At 43.1% G+C, this 21,675-nt stretch overlaps 2 protein-coding genes across 2 annotated transcripts; one reads left to right on the forward strand and one right to left on the reverse strand.

Annotated features, from left to right (window-relative positions):
- Nucleotides 1–81: 81 nt before the first annotated feature.
- esco1 (establishment of sister chromatid cohesion N-acetyltransferase 1) lies at nt 82–9,340 on the forward strand. The gene is made up of 10 exons (XM_084703474.1): nt 82–160; nt 737–5,378; nt 5,500–5,587; nt 5,737–5,923; nt 6,017–6,125; nt 6,272–6,403; nt 6,691–6,780; nt 6,954–7,097; nt 7,222–7,406; nt 7,750–9,340. Exons 2-10 carry the CDS (start codon nt 738–740, stop codon nt 7,916–7,918), a joined length of 5,745 nt encoding a protein of 1,914 aa, XP_084559600.1. The 5' UTR covers nt 82–160; nt 737; the 3' UTR covers nt 7,919–9,340.
- Nucleotides 9,341–10,865: 1,525 nt separating this feature from the next.
- On the reverse strand, nt 10,866–19,950 carry LOC146274926 (uncharacterized). Its single transcript, XM_084703682.1, has 4 exons — nt 19,312–19,950; nt 18,552–18,708; nt 12,201–18,059; nt 10,866–12,125 (listed from the first exon to the last, which is right to left on the reverse strand). The coding sequence occupies exons 1-4, from the start codon at nt 19,942–19,944 to the stop codon at nt 10,987–10,989; spliced, it is 7,788 nt and encodes a 2,595-aa protein (XP_084559808.1). The 5' UTR covers nt 19,945–19,950; the 3' UTR covers nt 10,866–10,986.
- Nucleotides 19,951–21,675: the final 1,725 nt, after the last annotated feature.

The raw sequence follows: 21,675 nt of genomic DNA on the forward strand, positions 1-21,675 counted from the left end.
TCCGTGCACAATATATATTTTTTGTGTGTCATTAATTTTGACACTCAGTACACCCCTTAGCCCGCCTCCTCACTTCCGGTACCCTGTCTCCGGAAGTATAGCAATTTTTCTCATCACAAGAAGGATAAAAAAAACAGCTGTTGTTTAAGAAAACATCAAAGTGAGTTTTAGTGGCAAATGTGTTTGTTTTATGTTCCCATATGTTTCTTTTTGATCTTAAATCATTTACCCTAGTCGTATGGTGCTGATCGAGTGGCATATCTTGACTTGCTTTTTGCACAGATTCTGCTAGCTATCACTTAAGGTTGGCTAGTTAGCTTGCTAGCCTACAAGCTAGCGATGCAAAATCAAATGGCACGGTTGTGACGCTAGTTGCTACTAGCTAGCTAGTAGTTAACTAGTCTAGCATGCATAGTAACAAACTGGTGAATTTGGCTGTTGATTAACTTACATAACTCAAGGGGAAAGTTTTGGTTTGGTTATTAAAGCGTAATGTGTGTGCCATTGTTGTTTTTGATAACCAAGCCAGCATAGGCGAAAACGACGTACGCTAAGTTAACTTGCTACCTAGCTATGTTTATATATTTACCGCTGGCTGCTAACGGTACAGCACAGGTCTAGAAAACAAGCAAAGTCTAGAGCTGTAAAAGTATGTGATTTGTTCTACAAAATAGATCGTTACTTTGCCATCTAATCTCTAATAATCTCAAATTATTTTAATATTTCCTTCCAACAGAATGCCAGCCCCTAAAAGAAAGTTGGACTCTCCTGATACAGATGGCAAGAAAATTAAACCGGATCAGAATGATCTTCCCTCACCAATCAAGAATACCACAGCTTCAGAAACATCCAGCACATCTGACGAAACGTCAGTCTCAGAGAGGATTACAGTTGCTCCCCGGGCTAGAAAAAAGTCTTTAGGGGAGCCCGAAGAGGAAAGCACACCAGCAAACAGTGCCTGCCTCTCCTCTCAGGGGAACACAACAGAGGTCACCCCCATGCCTATGCCCAGTTCTCCTGGCAAGAAAGCCAAGCTGCTGAAAGCCACAAGTGCCTCCTGCGGAGAAGCGCTCTCAAAGACGGCCAACTCCAAAGCTGCCCTCAAGAGACCAGCCAGCATCTCTAGAACAGCCTCTACAGAATCTGATGACGAGCTTAGCAGTGAGGGAAGTAAAATCGAGCTGTTCGAAGGGAGAAGTGAGGGAGACAGACCCCGCTGTATCAGACAATACTCGAATGGAGTGAGAGGAAAGCGCTCTGCTATAGGGTCATCATGTGACCCTAAGGAGGCCAGCGAAGTAATGCCCCCTGACCCAATACAAATGGATCATAACTATGGAAGGTTTTCAACCCCTCCAAGCAGCTGGCCCAAGTCTGGGAGCGAGGGTGAGGAAACAATAAAGGAGAGATGTATAGAGGCGACCAAATGCCCAGAGAGCCAAAGAGATGTGAATGTGAAAACTGAAGCACCTGTACTGTCAACATCAGATCCTTCCCCAGAGCAGTTGGCAGAGAGAGAGGGAATACTAGAGTTGGCTCACACACCTCTGGAATTAAGAGAGACTGGAAGGGTCCAAGACACAGAACCGGTCCATGAACAGATACAACCAAGGGAAGAGACACAGGTGAGATCTGATGCTGTCCCTGAGAAGATAACTGCTTGTGAAGGGAGCAAAGAGTCAAATCCTATACCTGAACAGGTCAAACTAAGGGACGAGATCCAAGATGTGGCTCCAGATCCTATCCCTGCTCAACTAAAAGAGAGAGAAGGAAGAAACGAGTCCGATCCCACACCACAAGTGAATCATAGTGATGAGACACAGCCAGTGACTTTAGACTCTGTCCCTGAGCATGTGAATGAAGCTCATAAGGAGTCAATTCCTACTCCTCATCAGGTCCATTCTAGTGAAGGACTTGAGGAGTCTCCTGATGTCCTTGAACAGGTAAACCCGAATATGATGACCCAGGAGCTGAGTTCCACACCTGAACAGGGCAAGGAAGAGAAGACATCTGATCAAGTTCAAAAGAGTGAGGGGACCAGAGACTCAGATCTAACCCCTGAAGAGACCAAACAGAATGAAAGGACTCTGGATGAGCTTGCCGTTCCAGAAGAGATTTATACCACGGAGATCACTCAAGAGTGTAGTTCTTCCCCTGAAACTGTAAGCCACAGTAAAGGGACACAGGGCATTACATCAGAGGCTCTTCCTGGTCAGGCAAATCATGGTGACCTAACCCAAATGTTTGAAGAGGGGAATCCTAGTGGAGTGACCCAAGAGTCAAATCCCGTCCCCGAACAGGTGAATGAAGCTGAAGAGCGGAATGAGTTAAATTATGTCCCTCCACAACTGAAGCAAAATGAAGAAGCCCAACAGGTGACATCAGATTATGTTCCTGAACAAAGGAAAGAAAGAGTTGATCAGAGTGAGGCAGATCAAGAAGTGATACAAGAGACCGTTCCAGATGATGTGAAGAAGCATGAAGGGATCCCACAGATGCCATCAGATCACATCCCTAAACAAGAGATTGAAGAAGAAAGAGCTCAAAGGTCAGACCCAGCACCCGGAGAGGTGAATCAGATCGATGCGAGCAAAGAAGTTAATCCCACTCCTGAAAAAAAAATACATCTGAGTGAGGGGACTCCAGAGTTTAAATCAGATGCAGCCCCTGAACAGGTGAATCAGATTGAAGAGAGCAAAGATTTGAATCTCAGTCCTGATCATCATGCGGGTGAGGGGGCTCAGGAGCTGACTTCAGATGCCGTCCTCGATAACGTGAACGAGGTGAAAGATGTGAATCCCAGTCTTGATCATCAAGGGAATCAGAGTGAGCGGACTGAGTTCAAATCAGAAGCTGCGCCTGAACAGGTGAATCACATTGTGAGTGAGGAGGCTCAGGAGATGACTTCAGATGCCGTGAACGAGGTAATGGGTGAAAAAGTGAAAGATGTAAATCCCAGTCTTGATCATCAAGGGAATCAAAGTGAGGGGACGGAGTTTAAATCAGAAGCTGCCCCTGAACAGGTGAATCAGATTGCGAGTGAGGAGGCTCAGGAGCTGACTTCAGATGCTGTCCCCGGTAACGTGAACGAGGTAATGGGTGAAAAAGTGAAAGATGTAAATCCCAGTCTTGATCATCAAGGGAATCAGAGTGAGGGGACGGAGTTTAAATCAGAAGCTGCCCTTGGTGAACAGGTGAATCAGATTGCGAGTGAGGAGGCTCAGGAGCTGACTTCAGATGCTGTCCCCGGTAACGTGAACGAGGTAATGGGTGAAAAAGTGAAAGATGTAAATCCCAGTCTTGATCATCAAGGGAATCAGAGTGAGGGGACGGAGTTTAAATCAGAAGCTGCCCTTGGTGAACAGGTGAATCAGATTGCGAGTGAGGAGGCTCAGGAGCTGACTTCAGATGCTGTCCCCGGTAACGTGAACGAGGTAATGGGTGAAAAAGTGAAAGATGTAAATCCCAGTCTTGATCATCAAGGGAATCAGAGTGAGGGGACGGAGTTCAAATCAGAAGCTGCCCTTGGTGAACAGGTGAATCAGGTGAAAGATGAGAAAGAGTCTGATCCTACTCTTAAACATCAAATTAATCTGAGTGAGTGGACTCAGGACTCAGTTCCTGTCCCTGAACAGCAGAGTCAGATTGAAGATAGCAAAGAGTTGAATACAACACCTGAACAAGTGAATCAAAGTGAGGGGACCCAAGAGATACAGCCAGATGCTGTCCCAGATCTGAATCAAAATGAAGGCACACAGGGGCCAAATCCCACATTTGAAAAGGTGAATGAAAGTGAAGGTACTCAGGAGATGAAGCAGGATGCTATGGACAACTCGGCCAATGAAGTCAGTGACAGTCCACCTCCCCTTGATACACTGGCTAAAATCATCCAAGAGTCCAATATTTGTGGAGAGTTTTTTCCTGACATAAATGACGGTAGGCCTGAGGTTGTAAATGTGTGTGTTCAAGGCTCTGCAGAGGTCCTGAAGAAAGACAGTGACTTTGAACGCGCAGAAAACCTTGAGTGCCTTGTACCAACCCCCATAATTGTGGAGGACATAGAGATTGGGCACTGTGTTGTGGAGGTGGTGGGGGAGAGCCTGGAAGAGTTGGAGAGTGATCTGGAAATCATAGACCAGAAAATTCAGGCGAAACAAGAATTCCCTCCAGTGAAAAGATCAGAAGAAGTAGCATGCAGCCAGCAGAAAATCCAGGAACCAAGTACCCAAAATACAGCCCCGGTTTCTTCCAATCAAAGCAGCACGAATGGTGTATCCACTGAAGTTAAAAAGACAAACGTCAGCGTTGAAAAGAAATCTAAGAAACAGGAAATGAACCCCCAGGCCAGGACCAAAGCCCGCCTCGCCGCCCTGGCAGAGCAGAAGGCAGCCGCCTCCAAGAAAGCGGCCAATCGACTGAGGCAGCTCAACCTCTTGGCCCTGTGTGAAGAGATAGCTGACGACATCGCCTCAGACAGCATGTTGATCAAGGTGAAGGAGGAGCCGTCCGTTCCTCCCATTAAGACTGAACCCGCAAATGTGGAATGCCAGCCATCACCGTCCCCGCCCGTTACCCAGGACACGGACACCGCCTCTGCTGTCCCGACCCCGGCTGGCCCTGAGGAGCGGGTTCCATCTGCTGTCGCTGCCGATGAACCCAAACCAGCACAACTAGCCGAGGCCAAGCCCCCTGAGGCTGGGCCGGCTGAAGTTAAGCCCACAGTGGAGCCGCCGAAGAGGCGCTTCTTCATCAGCCAGGTGACTGTGCCCCTGAAAAGCGACGAGAAGAAGAAGCTGACCCGCTTCCAGAGGCTGCGGCAGGTGGAGCTGCAGCGGGAGAAGATGTCATGGACCAGGGTGAAGAAGCTCAAATCGGACCAGGCAAATCAGAAGATGGCTCCGGAGTCAGATGTGAAACCCGCCTTGTCATCACTGTGTGTTCCCGCTACTCCAGCAGCATCCCCGGTGGCCAAAACTTCCCCCCTCACGCCTACGCCCAGTCCCAGTCCCAGTCCGGCTGCACCCAAGTCAGCTCCCGCTCCCTCTCCAGCTTCCACCAGCAAGCCTGCAACACCTAAAGTTGAACCCCCTAAAGTTGAGCCCCCAAAACCCACCCCCACGCAGGGACCTACCATCAGAGTTACCAGAAGTGGTCCTAAGAGAGTCCTGCCAGCGGTACCTCCGCCCATGCCCAACGGGCTGACCAAACAGAAACCCAAGCCTGAGGTGGACTATAAGCCTTACAGACCCAGACCCAGGTACTCCGCTGACGACTTTGAGCTTGACGGCATGGACGACGAACCCAAACCCATAGTCAAGAAACTCGTAGTGCCAGCGCTGCAAGTGGCACCCATGACTGCAAAGAACGGCAAGCCAGAGGTATTTGTCAAGCTCCTTTTCAGACAGCCACTTTGAAAATGATTAAGTCAGACATTTGTGATAACTATGCAGTCTGTGATGTGCAATGTTTCAAAGTGATTATCTAACCATTCGTTTACAGATATCGACAAGGAAGGTACTTACCCCTCTTCCTAAAGAGCCTCAGAGAGGCCCTGTTGACAAACAGAAGCACGAAGACAAGCCTGCTGGTATTCTCAACATCTTTTAATTTACATGTACTTGTCAGATTTGTTTGTTGTTGTTATCTTTCCAATTAGCTTAACCTATTAGTGTCATAATACTTTATCTAAGTCACATTTTATGATTTTAATATCTTTCTCTCTTACCATCCTCATAGTTAAAGAGGTTAAGTCACCAGCACCAGATGCCAAGACAACAACGGCTACACCTCCACCAGCAACAACAACAACAGCTTTACAGGAAACAACAACAACACAAGCAGCAACAACAACACAAGCAACAACAACAACAACAACACAAGCAACAACTACGGAGACAAAGGCACCAGAAAAGCCGCTCGACCAGTAAGAATCCTTCACAAACTGAATACGCCCTTCACAGACGCATTATTTGCCTAAACATTCAGGACACTTAACCGTGAATGCCTTCTGTTGCAGAGGGAAGGTTGAGGCAGGAGAGAACAGTGCTCCCCTCTCTGACGTGCATCTCATGAAAGAAGTGAAGAAGCTAAAGGAGGCAGACAAAGACGGAACTCAAACCATCATTGTGAGTTAACCAAATCGTGTTTAACACTTCCCTCAGTGTAATGAATGTGAACGATGGTGTACCGTCAGGGCTGTGATCATGGCTGATGCAGAGCTTATTGTGTGTGTTTGCTTGCTTGCATGCGTGTGTTGTTTGACATCTCCTAGGATGCTGGGCAGAAGCACTTTGGCGCTGTGGCCTGCAGTGTTTGTGGGATGCTGTACTCTGCTGCCAACCCTGAAGACGAGTCCCAGCATATGCTCTTCCACAACCAGTTCATCAGCGCTGTCAGATACGTGGTGAGAGGGACATGTCGCTCACTGCCATGCAATCACGTGCCAGCTGCTCACTCTACCACACGCCACACTTAGTCTTTCTAACACGTCTCTCTTTAACTCCTAGGCCATCTCTTTAGCTCTCAGACCATCTCTCTAACACACAGTCCATATCTCTAACACAGTTCATCTCTCTGACACACAGTCTATCTCTCTAATACACAGTCCATCTAACACAGCAAAACTTACCAACCCTGCATTTAATTTCCCACAATAAAAAAAACGCATCAATTAATCAATGTGTTCAACAGGGATGGAAGAAAGAGAGGATTCTGGGGGAGTACCCTGATGGCAAGATCATTCTGGTCCTTCCTGATGACCCCAAGTATGCCCTGAAGAAGGTATGTTTGCTATGCTCTTACTCTCAAACGACAACTTGAAATAACTTTTATATGGAATACAATTACGGTTATGGAACATAAGTAATCTTAAAATAAAATCTGTCTCTCGACGTGTTACTCAGCAGTCCTGTGCCAGTCTCTATCCTCACTGAGTGTGCTGGCTGGTTGTGCAGGTTGAGGAGATCAGGGAGATGGTGGACAATGACTTGGGCTTCCAGCAGGTGGAGACCAAGTGTCCGTCCAAGACCAAAACCTTCCTCTTCATCTCCAACGACAAGAAAGTGGCAGGATGCCTTATAGCCGAGCACATTCAGGAGGTAAGTGTTCTGGGATTGTTGTTGTGAAAATTAACCATTTTAAACAAGGATTCTTAATTTTAAATCGAATCAAGACATAATTCACAAATATTTGCATGTAATAATTGTGTGTGTGTGTCTCCAGGGTTACAGGGTGATCGAGGAGCCCAGTCCGGAGGGTTCCGAGGGGGAGAAGGTGATGTTTGAGCGCCAGAGAGCATGGTGCTGCTCCACCAAGGCCGAGCCAGCCCTTTGTGGGATCAGCCGCATCTGGGTGTTCAGCATGATGAGACGCCAGGGCATCGCATCGCGCATGATCGAGTGTCTCAGGTGCAGCACCTCTCGCAGTCCCTCTCCCTGTAAACACTGTCTTAGTCGAACCCTGCTGGAGTCGATTGAAGAAAAACTACACATTTCAGTTTGGAAAGACACAGCTCAGACAAAGCTCGAAACACCAAATAGTCTCTTACACTTTCGAGATGTAGTCATAGCACATGAAACCTGAATCTACAAAGGAATGATAAGAGGTATGCATGTGATACACGTTGTAAACACTGATATTCTTGCTCCTTTCATGATGAGGGATACATTCACTTATTAACAAACACACACACACATCTTGTCTTCACGAAATATCTCAACATGTTTTATTCTGTTCTTTCATCTCACGCAGGAACAACTTTATCTACGGCTCGTACTTGAGCAAAGATGAGATTGCTTTCTCTGACCCAACCCCTGACGGCAAGCTCTTCGCAACGCACTACTGCGGCACCTCTCAGTTCCTGGTGTATAACTTTGTGAGTGGAACACGTTCAACCAAACCAAGCCCTGATGTGGTGTGATTGATCATGTGGCAGGACTGATGTTAACCCAGCCCAGTTGGACTTTCCCACATGAACCAGTATCTGGATCTGTTCATTGACTGTGTCACTGTTCTCTTTCTGTGACTCTTAGACTGAGTGGATAATTCATCAGGAGGCGAGACCTACTGTAATGACATTTGGGGGGGGGGGGGGAATCTTGGTTTTTAATCTCAGGTTGAAAACAACCAGATGTTGTTTGAATTGATTAATTCTCCCTTTAATCCCTGCATAGTATTTTGAAACAAATAATATTTTCTTTATGTGTTTTTTAAGTACAGAAACGGCTTTTATTGGGAGTATTATAGAGTTTACATGCATGAAACTTGACAGCAATAGAGTTCAATGATTATGTCATGATTCAACCTGATGTTTTGATCCATACGCACAGGTCAATATTAGAGGTGCACTAAATTTGATTTCACACTTATCCTATGATCTGTGATGGTCAGGCCATATAATACATTTCATATAGCTTTCACAAAAGGTTGAAGTTCACAGGTGTTTAAAATCTTTGAACACTGAGGTGTAGCAGTTCATCTCTGTGAATGTGATTTGATCACTGCAAAGGTTCAGAATATGAAATTTAATGTCACTACTTCTCAAAATAATGTATTCAATTTTACCTAGCTGTGTTCACTGGTGGTTCTTCTAAATTATGCTGCCATGTATCATGATAATATGTCTTATAGTAACATATCCATTATTAAAATGGTGATCAGCCGCTTTTCATTGTGAGGGACCTGCTCCATTGACAAGATCATTCAAACTCTAAATGGGGCATTTTCCCCTTGAAGTTGCTGTAGAGATCTTACCGAAAGTTCCCACACCAAATTGCCTCAGAAGAAGTTACAGTGTAGCCTATTACTGTATTAGGTTCATGTTCCTTACTGTGTGGTTGTGCACAATAAGGATTGACGATTTGAATGAGGATATGTAAACATACTTCAATCAGAAACAATGCTCACATCGACAAAACAGCAAACCTTTGTTTACTCGATTTATACTCACTTTTTTTATTTGAGATCTATATAGAATCTATATATGAACATCCAGTGTTTATTCCATAAATAAAAGGTTGAATAGATTCTTACTGCATCAAAAGATGCCAAGAATGAAAAGGCTATAATTAATTGGTATTTGAAAGATCGAGAATGCCATCAGAAGGTCAAGTGTGTGTCCATGGTTCAGGCAGAGAGTCTGTCAGGCGGAGATGAACGTTCTTCTTGTTTCTACGTTGATTCATCCATTTATGTTGTTCTATCCTCTCGGTTGAAAATGTTTTTGCTTTTAGAAATACCATGTGTGTCACGTGTAAGAAAATTTGATTTATACAAAGCTGTCATGTAAATAGCTATTTAAAAATAAACTGGAAAATGTTCTTCCTCACTTAATTTTTTAAAACATTTCCTAAGTTGCTTTTTCAGTTTCTTGAAGAAAAAAAAACAGGGTGGAAACATGGATACATACTTGCTTTAAGAATACGTTAACCTCATGGCTCACTGTTGAATGGGTTGACCGTGTCAGCTGATTCCATCTAGTGTTCACAGGCTCGTAGTGCAGAGACCAAAGCACTAATATACTGTATAACAGAGCCCTTAGTCTGATGTCCTTGTTGTGGTGATAATGGTGTCTTGCTGTGTTCTAGCCTCACAGTAACGGGATTCATGTGTGTTGTACTACCTTGGATTCCACTTTAAATTAATCTGCTCTTCTCACAGTGAAGTAACTTGATTTAACAAGAATCATCATCATCCTCACCTGCAGTCTCAGGAATGAACCAGACCAGCACCCACCTTGATTTATCCTGGCCCAGGTCTACATGGGAATACCTACAGTGGGGCCTTCATGTTATTTGTCTTTGTAGAGGGAGACGTAAACACTCTCCCCTGTCTGTACATTCCACAGCTCTCCTGTCACAACACAGGACTGCTGGACAGTTACTTCAGAGAAACAAAAGGCCCTTAGAACAACATGGATACTTCCTCACATGCAGTAGGGAAGGGGAAGGGGGGTTGGGGTCTATGTTGCTCCTCAAGAGCTCCAGGGCTGATGACTCCAAACACCAGATATTTGACAGACACATTTTTATTGTCACATCTCAAGAAACAAGATAAAAATAGATAACACTTCACAGCTGCCAAGTTTAGAAAGGTGTATCTACACATATCATGAAAGGTATGTTATTGCTGGTCTAGTTGCTGCTCAAAAGTTTGAAATACATATCTAGAAATTCATTACACTTAAGGGCATAAAGCTGCACATGACAACAAAGAATCACTACTAACATCTCTACTGTGTTTATGAAGCTATAGATATTATTAGCGTACTGTATGTATAAGATGACCTAATTCCAATTGCTTTGTGCTGAATAGGATGAAAATAGCTTTGCTGATCTCACTGAACCTAACACAAGCCAGATCCTAACAGAGGCACGCTAACCGAGTGAAGGGGATTGGTCCTCACTGCTGTGTGACATCTTTGTGGACCTTATCTGCTCTAAGCGTTTTAACAAGATTACAGTAATACTCAGGATGCTCTTTTGCTGAACAACACACCTACAGTACAAAGAGCTGCCTTCGAGATTGGAAAACACACTGGGTTTTAGGTCCAGTAACAGAAATATTCAACACAACAACTTAATTTGTTCAGCTAATTTAAATCTCAGAAATCTTCAATCAAAAGTCAATAAAGTTGATTATTTATCAACTATTTTCACAATAAAAAAATAATGCTTAAAGTTTTGCTCAAAGTTTGTATGTCAAGTTATATCCATTAGAGATTTTCTTTTTACAAATTGTACTAAGTGATACCTTTTCTCCTTTTTCTATATATATCAATTGACATATTAAGTCATATATTTTGACAAAATGGAATGACAAAATGCTACACAGTGTCAAAGCTATATGGCAACATTGAAGTTCAGGCACCAAGTGTCAGAATCTCATTTTATGAGAATAGTGTAAAATCCTTCAAATTCTTCAGGCATACAATACTGTAAGATTGTTAGTTCCCCTCTTGCAAGAAGCCTATGTTTACTGTACAGCATGTCACAGCACTGGGCAGTGCTGGCCACAGAAGACATAAAGCATCTCCAGTGGATCTGTCTCCTGAGGTCTTCGATTAACAACAGTCTGACCTTTGAGACCTGTCTGACCTTTCCCAGGCTGTACCACCACAACCACCTGCCCCTCTATGGGGCCATCTTCCAGCGGGTGAACTTTATTATCTTTCATTATCTTGAAGTCGGTAGGGGTGAAAGCAGGCAATTTTCCATTCTTCTCCACCCACGTTTTGGATTCACCTTCTTCAGACTTGTCTAGCTTCTCCGCCATGAGGTCGCCCTCGGCGCCACTCCTGCCCGCTGTCCTCATTTCATCCTGGTAGAGGTCTGAGTCGCTGCCATGGGGCAGAGTGAAATAGGTGCACCTTGGCACCTTTTGCTTCGTTTTGTCCTCCAGTTCAGAAGACAGGTCTTTATTTTGGGTGCTCATGCTGAAGTGAGAGTAAGGGATTTCTTCCTTTGTATTGTCACACTCATTCTCAGTTTTGGTGCACAATTCAGTGCCCTTGTGTATTGCTGTTGGTTCTGAGATGGACTTTCTGATCGGAGCATTTTCGTTAATCAGCCATCTGCCTTTGTCTATTAGGACGCTGTCTCCAGGCCCAACTTGTGCATTGAAGGCAATACACCGTGTTGGTTCACTATAGGACTCGAACGAACTGGTGGCGTTGAAGTAAGATAAATCAGACAGCACTTTGCTCTGAGCCATATGGAAAGGGGATAGGATACTTCTGATGGCCCTTTCTCTTAGCCTTTGTTTTGATGGGGATGGTGGTCTTTCCTCATTGCTGTCCTTGACCTCGTCGTCTCTCTTTCCATAGAGCCTTTCGATGGTTCTTCTGACAATTCCCTTGGCAATGGATTTGATCACAGATTCATCTTCACCACTGGACACTTCAGGTGACACATGTGATCTGTGACCCCCACTGTCTGAAGTCTCAGGTCTAGAGTCAGACAGATCTGAGGTGTTGGGGCTAGGAAGCTGTCTATGGCCATATTGAATATCAGCAACACTTTTAGCCATAAACATCTCTTTTATAGACTGGACTTTGTTTCTCTCAGTCTCTCTGGTCAAATAGCCACTGGAATCATAACTGAAGGCTAAAGAGGATGGGGGAGCTGAGTGTGTGGACAAGGCCGAATTAGTTATGCGCATTTCAGTGCTTTCTCTCATGAAGTCATCAATCTGGCCTTGCTCATTGGACAGTTGGGAAACGTTTGTTAAATCATCAGCCTCAGATCCAATAGGAGTTTCTATTTGGGCTAATCGTCTTATGCCAGGTGTCTCCACAATCACAGTTTTCCTTTGGTCTGAACCAGATACTTTCTTTTCCAGGATCCCCACTCGTTCTGCAACAGATGGCACTGGCTTTACAACAGAATGACAAGTCTTTTTTTCTTTAGTCATTTCATAACTAATTGTTGTTGTGATTTCTTTGTTCGATGTGCAATACATTTTTCCTTCTGTCATTTGGTCATTTATATCCTCTTCAGAAGGTTCTTCCTCTATATAGCTGTCCTGATACTCTGCATTGCTGTCTTCTATGTACTGCTCTACACTGACATGTTCTTCTTCCGAGCTAGACTGTTCTTCCACAGAGGTGGAATGCCTCTCCTCTAAGCTACATAGTTTGTTCTCAAAATTCACAATTTCTGCAGAATCCTGTTCTTCACAGCTGATGTGCTCATTTCCACTGTCTGTTTGATATGTGTCGAAGCTGTAATGCTCTTCTATAGTGCTGGAAATGTTTCTTAAACAGTTTGTTTCCTCTATGATTATAATTCTCGGCTCCTCAACAAAGCTTGACAGCTTTTCTCTCACAGTACTGTGACTTTCATTTTCAATGTTCTGTTCCTCATAGGTTTGTACATCAGCATAACCCAAATCATCTGCTTGGTATCCCTCCACATCTAAGTTATCCTTCACCACCTCAAGGGTAGATACCCTCTCCTTGCTAGCTACCTGAAGATCACTATATTTAATCTCCTGAACTTGTTCTTTATTGCTGAGCTGATCCTTGTGAACTTCCTGCTCCTTTTCTGAGCTTGCTTTTTCCTCAAGGCTAAAATCTCTCTCCTCAGCGACAACGTGTAGGTCCTCACATTTTACCTCAGTTTCCTCCTCCTCTTCATCCTTAGAGCTACAGGGGCTTTCCTCACCGCTTATCCTCTGCTCTAAACATCTAGCAGGGCTTTGTCTGTTTTCTTCATCCTCCGAAGAGTTTAGTTGTATTTCTTCAAGGGTCGAAGGACTTTTGTTACTACTTCTAACCTGCAGCTCATTATATTTAACCACAGGCTCCTCTTCCTCAAAGCTAGCCTGCTCCTCCACAGAATGTTCTTCACTACTTTCACTAAACTTCTGCTCTCGACAGTTATTGAGACCAAGTGGATTCTCCTGTTCTTCATCAGATGTGGGATGTTTCTCTGCAGTGGTGGAAGGTTTCTCCTTATTGCTAACCTGCATCATCTTGCTACTCTCAACCTCTGGTATCTCTTCCTCAGATCTCAACTGGTATTCCTCTGGGCTGGACAAGCTATCCTGACTGCTTCTGTTCAACTCTATAAAGTTATTGTCTGGATCAATACAGCTGGGGTAATCCTCAGAGTTCACTTTTTTATCGTCTTCTAAGTTTTCCCTGTCTATCTTCTCCTCATGACTTGATGGCAAGATGATACTTTTTTCTTCATATTCCAAAGGGTCAGCAAGATTGTTAGTCTGCTCTTCTCCTGATAACGGATGTTCAGAACAGTTATCTTTGGATGACCGTCTGTCAGAAAGATAGATTTTGTCTTCTTTTAAGATTTGATTGCCTGGGTACATTTGCTTTTGTCTATGGCTTAAACAGTCTGTGTTTGGAGATACCCTCATGTCAATCACCTCTTTGGCATGCTGAATATTCATGAATTGCTTTATGATGGATTTCACATCCACTTTAGGTTCTTCATTACAAATGCCTTTGTCAACATTGATAATTTGTTCCTGAAGGATTGAGGTTAAATGGCCATTTATTTCACCGTCTTTTATAACTTCCATAGATTTTTCTCTTTCATCACTCTCCATTTCTACAATCACAGGAAGAGCTGCCAACTCTTCCTTTAGTTCTTCAGGCATATCAAACTCATTAATTAGCTCATTGATAATGTTCTCGTCATTGCAAAGCTCTTCCTTCTGGCATGGCACAATTAAGACATTGTGCTCTGAACTATTGGGTGTTGAGCTACGACTTTTGATTTTGTCACTGAGTTCCTGAAACCCCCTCCAACTTTGTAACAGATGTATGGAGGCCGACCTCTGCAATTCTGTCAAGCTAGCTTGCAACTTGTCAGCATCCTCCATACTAGCGATTTCTCTCAGAGTCTCAATCATTTTCAAAGCCTCAGCACAGCTTACACTGTTAGCATTTAATTCATGCATGTTAAAGTTAGCAATGCCTTCCTTTAGTGTCATAACAGATAAAAATGCCAGGAGAGCTTTAGAGGAAGACCCGAATGTAGAGGCCACATGGGAAGAGAAGTCTGGTAAACTGTTAGACTTTTCCAGGCAGGACCGACGTTTGTTCTGTGTCAACTGTCTAATTGACTGAATGGAGTAGCAGAGTTTCTCAAGCACAGGCTTTGTATCAGGCTGGCCAGCCAGTATAAATGATTGTGGTGTAATGTGTACTATTGTTGAGGGCTTAACTTCTGTTACTGTCATAGTATCTCCTACTCTGGTCTTGCTTACTTTATCTTCCTTTTTCATCTTTTGTTTAGGATTTCGTAATGTGGGAGTAGGAAGTGGCGATGTATTTTCCAAAGATGCACTGGTAGACTTTGGCATCAATTTAGTTGAAATCCCAGTTTGGAGTTTTCTTCTCAGTGAGGGTGTCTTTTGATCAGCTGTGCTGTCCAATGAGTGATTTCGAGTCAATGATTTCTTCTTCAATTTCACTTTTGTAGGTGGTGACACAATTTCCAAAGACTGAGAATAGGGTGAAAGTCTCTTTGGCAAAAGGTTTTTGCGTGGTGCTGGTATCTTGTTGGTTCCAGGATTTGTGGCTAATTGGGTAGTTTTATCAAGTGAAGGATTGTTAGGTAACCCTGCAGTTTCCAATGGTTGATTTCTTTGTAGTGGTGATTTTTCCAATGTTGGACTGTTACTAACTTGAGTCTTTACTGTCATAGGATCACTCTGTAATTCAGATTTATCTGAAGAAGCCTTTCTAGCTGACAGTGTTCTTTCCAGTGAGAGATTACTGACTAATCGTGTCTTTTTCACTGAAGGTTTTGGAAAAAATGGGGGATCTGTCTGAGTGGTGACCAATGGTGGTTTGACTGATTTCTCTTCTAATGGGCAGTCAGTTGGTGATGGAGCCTCATCCGATGAAGGACTAATTGACAGTCTACCCTCTGACACCAGACTGCTAGGCGGTGAAGACAGGATATATGAGGGACTACTAGCTAATGAGGAAGTATCTAAGATGATAGATGACTGTGGTGTCTTTTCCACTGAGGTATTAGTAGGGATACATTTTCTTTCAGATGAGAGACCGGACTGTGGAGTATTTGCTACTGCTGTTTCAACCGGAGTTGATGATTCCTTTTTGGATGTGTCACTGGTTAATGCTGATTTCTCCACAGAAGCTTTTCTCTGAAACATTTTCCTTTCCAATGAGAGATTACTGACCAATCGAGTTTTCTTTACAGAAGAGTTTCTGTATAATGACGTGTCGTTCAGAATAGGTTGATTGGATATGTTTATTTTTTCATTAGTTGTTGATGAAGCCTCATCTGACAAGTGGTTCATTGATGCTGGCATGTCCTCTGATGCAAGACTACTGGGTGATGAAAACATGTAGTACGAGGGACTACTAGCTACTGAAGTCTGAACACTAGCAGGAGGTGCAGGTTCTTCCCCAGTGGGCTCAGTACCTTGTGAAGTCTTCTCCATTGCAAAACTGTTGGAGGGTGTCCTCTTTTGTACAGATATTTTAATAGGAATTCCTGAGTTTTCCGAAGATGGACTGTCTGAATGCCTCGTGGCAGCATTTTGACCTTGGGCGATTGGGTCATTCGAAGAAGTTTGATCACTTATTGATGAAGTCTTTTCACTTAACAGACTTTGTCCCAATGCTTTGTTCTCCTGTATTGTCACATTTGGTGAAGGAATTCTTTCCACGAATGGGATGTTTGGTGTTTTTTCTTTGTCTGTGATTACCACTTCACAATTTATTTCTGACACCTCTGAAATACCTCCCTTAAGATCCATCTGTGAATTTTCTTCTGGGTACACAGTTGGCCTAGGTTGAGCTAACTCCAGCCAATGTTCAACATATTCATTGACAACAGAGGGGGATGAGTCTAGTTCTGGCAGTGATGCACTCTCAGTTTTTTTGTCAACCTCTGTCTCTTTATGCACAGTCATCCGTCTTTTCAGTGTTTCTTTACCTTGGGTCTCTTCAAAGTGTGAAACATTCAACATATTACTCTTGAAGAGGACTGTAGTTTCATTTTCACAACAATTTTGCTGTTTCACAGGTGATGACTCATTTGGGATTTCATTGTTGAACTGAGTCACGCTCTCAGGCAATTCTGAGTTTGTTGTTTTCATACTGCCATTAACAGCAGTTTTTCGTTTCTTTTTTAGCTTGAATAGACTTTTGACTGTTTTTGGCCTAAATCCATAAATTTTCTTTAACGATGCAACGCTAGAAAAAACTGTTTTTGCTTTTTTGTCAGGAACATCGGCAATACTCTGTTTGCGTCTTTTTTCTGGGGTCATACTCTGACGAGATAGGTTCTTTTTAGCTTTGGGTTTTGAGGAAAGACGCTGGGCTTTTTTGGCAGCTTTGAAGGGTGCGTTTTCTTTGCCTGACACTTTGTTTTTTGAAGGGTTAGAGAGTTCCTTTAAGACCTTTACTGCTTTGCGTTTTTGAGATGGTAAATTTCCTACTTTTCTAGTTTTCAGTTGCTGGGGGGTGAGCTCAGAAGACGTGTCATCGGTCTTCCACACATTGAGTGATTCTGAAGCTGTAGAGGGTCTTCCCAGCTCTGTTTCAAAGTCATAACTAGATGAGAAGTGTGCTGTATCTGACGAGGCTGGTCGCCCATAGAGCAGGCCATACATTGAAACACCCTGTACACTAAACTGGTTATTTGCCAGAGAGTTATCTCGACAGGTCTGCTGCTCGTATATGTGGAAAACTGTCTCAGTGATTTCACCCCCACTGTCATCCATCGGTAAGATCTCAGCCTCCCCTGCAGATTTCAAACTGCTTGGATTTCTATTGTAACTGTTGACATCCAAAGAGTTGACTCTCCTGGGTTTGGGCACTGGCCTTGTGCTGCACTGTCTGACCATGCAGTACTCCTCTGTCACCTTCCCAGTTCCAGTATCCTCTCTATAAGAATACGAGCCAACCGTGTTCTGCTGGATCTCCTCTGGTTTCACAATTTTAATACTCTCCGATGAGGCTTGGTTCTGTCTTGATCTCCTAGGCCCTGGTGTTGGAGCTCTCCTGGGAAAGACCACATCTGCCTGATGCTCGGATTCCTCCTCTTCATTCCCACTGCTTGTGAGTCCATTTTCTGGTGGCAAATGATCGTCATCATCTTTGAAGTTGTGTTTGTTGATGGTGTCAGTGGAGGTTGAGTTTTGGGGTTCTAAGGTGCCGCCCTCAGGGTCAGACTCAGGCAATGAGGCCACACTGAGCTGGTTGGCCACGCTGGATCTGGTCAGGGTGGTTGTCCAATGGACTGTCTCCTCCTCTTTGATAGTCAGGCGTACCTTCATCTCCACTGTCATACTACCATCCTGATTGACCCGAAAAGACTTTTCAATGTCATCATCTGGGGGCATGCAGCTTTCCATCCCTTCTACCCCATCCTCCAGACAGATGTCTCCCTCCGTTTCTGCGACAGACTCCAACAGTTGACCAGTTTCCATTTCCCCAGAGTTACTGGGAAAGTCACAGAGACTTCCGGCAACGGAGTTGTGTATCTGATTGACAAAGTATCTCTCTGACGATGAGGAGAAGTTCCTTGACTTACTGCCACTGGACATGGTTTTCTTTTTCCCTTTGGAGAGATTGATAGGAGCAGAAAAGTTGAGAGTGCATGTTGAGAGGCAGACCGGTCACACCAGATCCATGGATTTTTGGAGGATATTCAAAATCCAAAATTATTTAAAAAAGAAAGAGAAGAAAAAAGAAAGTTACTGGGGTGAGGAAACCAGTGCCACAATCTACACAGCTCATACTGTTAATGACTGGCTGGCAATGGATAGAGTATGTAGGTCACCCATGGTATTACGGATGATATTCATATCTCAGCACCTTCCCTCTTATCGTGTGAGTAGACTGGGAGGGGCAAGCTTATGGTCAGACAGACAGCTACACTGTACTGTATATGTCCAGCAGGGGCTACTTATTTATGCATTAAATGTGATGACGATGTTAACTGACTGGGAAAGGAATTGATAGTTTTTCACTTACAAGTTACCAATTGAATTCTATACTTTAATTTGAAAAAATGTGTTTGTGATGCTTGAGTAAACATAGTTAGACTTACGAATGGCATGTTTCTTTCTTTTGGGTGCCATTCGACTGGCAGGAAGCCATGTTGGAGTAATTGATTTCTGGGTGTTGTAGTTGGCAGATTTGAAGGCCTCCCGGCCTGTAGCCACTACTTTTCCAGAGCACAAAATCAAGGCTGGGAGGCCATCCACCTGTGAGGCAGAATGACAAAGAGATACATTGTTAACATGAATTAATGATATAAAGTCACTGTTATTAAAGATAACTTTAGAAATGTCTGAAATCTTGTCATCTTTATATTTTAAAATTCATCTAATTCCATACCAATACATTCTAGTTTTAATTGCTTTTTTTTTTGTAATGACCAGCTAAACCTGATTGTTGGTTGATGTATGACAATCAAACCAACAAACCTCAGGAAAACCCTTTCCATGGGTCCAACAGTATCCTTGAAGGCCTTACCATATAACAGTCATCAATAGGATGAGCCGACTACAAAGAAGCTTAACATGCAGCCAATTTTTTGTCAGTTATTTATGGTTCACCCATTCAGGGTAAAGATACAAGATACTAACAGTCATCAGAAATGGCACACTTTGTGAGGTAACAATTAATGATAACTCAGAATCAAACACATGAGAGTCTGTGGTTAGATTCACATGTTGGTTAGTTAAAATAATGCTCAAATATGAAACCACAGACAATAGTGTAATCTATCCTGTGTAAACTAAACATATGAGGCAAGAATGACATCAGCTGCCATGTGTTCAAATCAGATGAGTAAAAGCACTCACTCGTCCTCCATCAGGTGTGTGTAGTTTAACAACGGGAAACTGCATCAGTTCTGATACGTAATCCAACAGAGACTCAAAGGTGGGTGTTGTCCTCCTCTGAAGCATCACTGTGTGTTTCACACTGGGATCCCCGTTCCTGAACACTGTAAGCTTCTTGGGGGGCCTGGCAGCCCCCGCTTCCTGCTTACGCTTGGGCCGACCTGGGTACTTCCTTGCCAGTTGTAGGGCCTGACGCCGGGCACTGATTGGCCTGGCATGGTACCAGGGTGGTGGCTTCTTATTGGCCAATGCCAGATTGATAGGTTTGACCTTCCGCTGGTCAGAGCAGATGTAGGCTTTCCCATCCTCCAGTTCATCCAAGTTACGCACAGCATGCACCCCTCGTGGGGTTGTGATGTTCCTCACCCCAAAGGGCAACGGGACCTTTTTGGAGAGGCTGTCCAGAAGTGCATCAAAAGTCTTAAAGGTGCGGCTGTTAATGACCATGCGCAGGCCATTGAACTGAGGGTCCCCACTCTTGTAGAAGCACACCCTCTTGGAAGCAATGGAGTCGATGATATAGGGCTGGCGGGAAGTGGTCACTGAGTGCCCGCTTCCAGATGACTGGTCTGGAAAGGCCTTGCGAGAAGCCATTTCAGTCATGATGATTTGCTAGGATGAGAGAAGTGGAGAAACAGTTATAAGGAGCTTAATAAAATGTATGTATTAACTTGCTTATCAGTCACAGGCAACTTATTAACCAGTGTCTGCTCACTTTCGATGCTCAAGCTGCTTAAGCCCACAATATAGTATTCTCCTAACACCTATGCGTATTTTTTTTACAAACAGTACAACCAAAAGCAAAACACTGCAGTCAGAGCATCAAACAATTATAAACTGTCTGGAGAAAAACATATCTTGAATAAATATTGATTTAGCAAATTGCGACTTTCTTTTAATTGTTTTTAATTTATATGTATTTGCAAAACAGAATTGATCTCATCATAATATCCTGCATTAAGTCAATAATAATAATAATAATAAAAGTATTCTAAACAGCTCACGTGACATCTCAAGGACACTTGTTGTTGACTTCAAGGTGCTGCTGTTGCTACCCTCAGGTTGAACAGATTACTGGGCACTTTGCCAAGCCATTGACACATTCAATTACTTAATTACCTACTATGGTTAGGACTTGCATGCCACTAAGAGAAAGATTTCAAGTACCATTACAACATACAATAATCTGAATTTGCTAAAATTACCTGATTATGTCAGTTTAAACATGACACAGTTTATATAACCTTGAAAACAATAATTTGCCAAGTATATATTTGGCACAAATATCACCTCATTCACTTTTTTGTATCTGTTACAAAATATCAATGACTTAAATACTTTAACAACGGTTTCAAAAAATGTTGTGTACAAGAACGTCTCCACTGTAGACAGAAAAGAAATGGAAACAAACTACCAACACCAAGAAATACATGATATCATTGCACAATTGATTCAGTTTAAGAAGAAAACAAATGATTTAAGTGTACATATATACATATACACATCATGGTCAAATAAAATGAACTCACCTATATATAAAATTATATATAGAATCCCACCCGTTTTGAGTATCCATTAAATGTTGTTCGGGACTCTACTTCATGACTAATGTTAAAGCAACTGCGCTTGAGCCAGGGCTTATTTTGGGGAGGTACCATCATGGTTAATTTGCTTAATCTTTGTTTAGAGTTAATCTTCTCTACGACTGTGTTGTGTGTGAGGAGCCCTTACTAGAAGAGCATGTATGAGACCAACACACAACATCACTGCTGGATAAAAGAATGGGTTTAATTCTCTGATGACTCTTATTGTTGATAATAGTGATCATTTGATTAAATCAACATTTAAATAAAGTAGAACAATTCTACCAGGAAGTAAATTATTAGCTTGGATATTGCATACTTTACTTATTTGCTTGAATATATTTGAAGGTATATTGATTGCAATTAGATCAAGATTTTTGCTCATACACTAATAAACTATTTGTAACATCACAACTGTACATGCCTAATTGAGATACTACTGAGTTACTACTGAAAGCAATGAGAAATCCTTTTCACTTATTCATCACAACACACAACATTAACAGAAGAAAGCTCATACAAGCCTGCTTTCCCCAATAAAAGAAAGCAGGACTCTCCAGTTTGACCAATGAACAGCAGATGGTACATGCAAGTTGTAATTTCAAGATGTAATCTCATTGCTTGCTTCATTAGATAATAAGGATTAGGGGGCTTTCCATTACGACGACCCTCTGTGAGGTAGGCTTCATTTTTAATGCGAGAGGTGTGGATGACACGCAATGCCACCTTGGTTAAAAGTTGA

Source organism: Hypomesus nipponensis, chromosome 8 (assembly GCF_054491055.1).
Source record: "Hypomesus nipponensis isolate SF chromosome 8, ASM5449105v1, whole genome shotgun sequence".
Classification (NCBI taxonomy): Eukaryota; Metazoa; Chordata; class Actinopteri; order Osmeriformes; family Osmeridae; genus Hypomesus; species Hypomesus nipponensis.

Bases quoted from the DNA above. Each gene is read 5' to 3' on its own strand.
- esco1 (XM_084703474.1), top strand. From the start codon at position 738: ATGCCAGCCCCTAAAAGAAAGTTGGACTCTCCTGATACAGATGGCAAG. The intron at 5,379-5,499 runs GTATTTGTCAAG...ATTCGTTTACAG, and splicing joins CAAAGAACGGCAAGCCAGAG to ATATCGACAAGGAAGGTACT. The intron at 6,781-6,953 runs GTATGTTTGCTA...CTGGTTGTGCAG, and splicing joins CCAAGTATGCCCTGAAGAAG to GTTGAGGAGATCAGGGAGAT.
- LOC146274926 (XM_084703682.1), bottom strand. From the start codon at position 19,944: ATGGCTTCTCGCAAGGCCTTTCCAGACCAGTCATCTGGAAGCGGGCAC. The intron at 18,060-18,551 runs GTAAGTCTAACT...ATCTCTCCAAAG, and splicing joins AAGAAAGAAACATGCCATTC to GGAAAAAGAAAACCATGTCC. The intron at 12,126-12,200 runs ATGAGCAAGGCC...CCTTGTCCACAC, and splicing joins AAACGTTTCCCAACTGTCCA to ACTCAGCTCCCCCATCCTCT.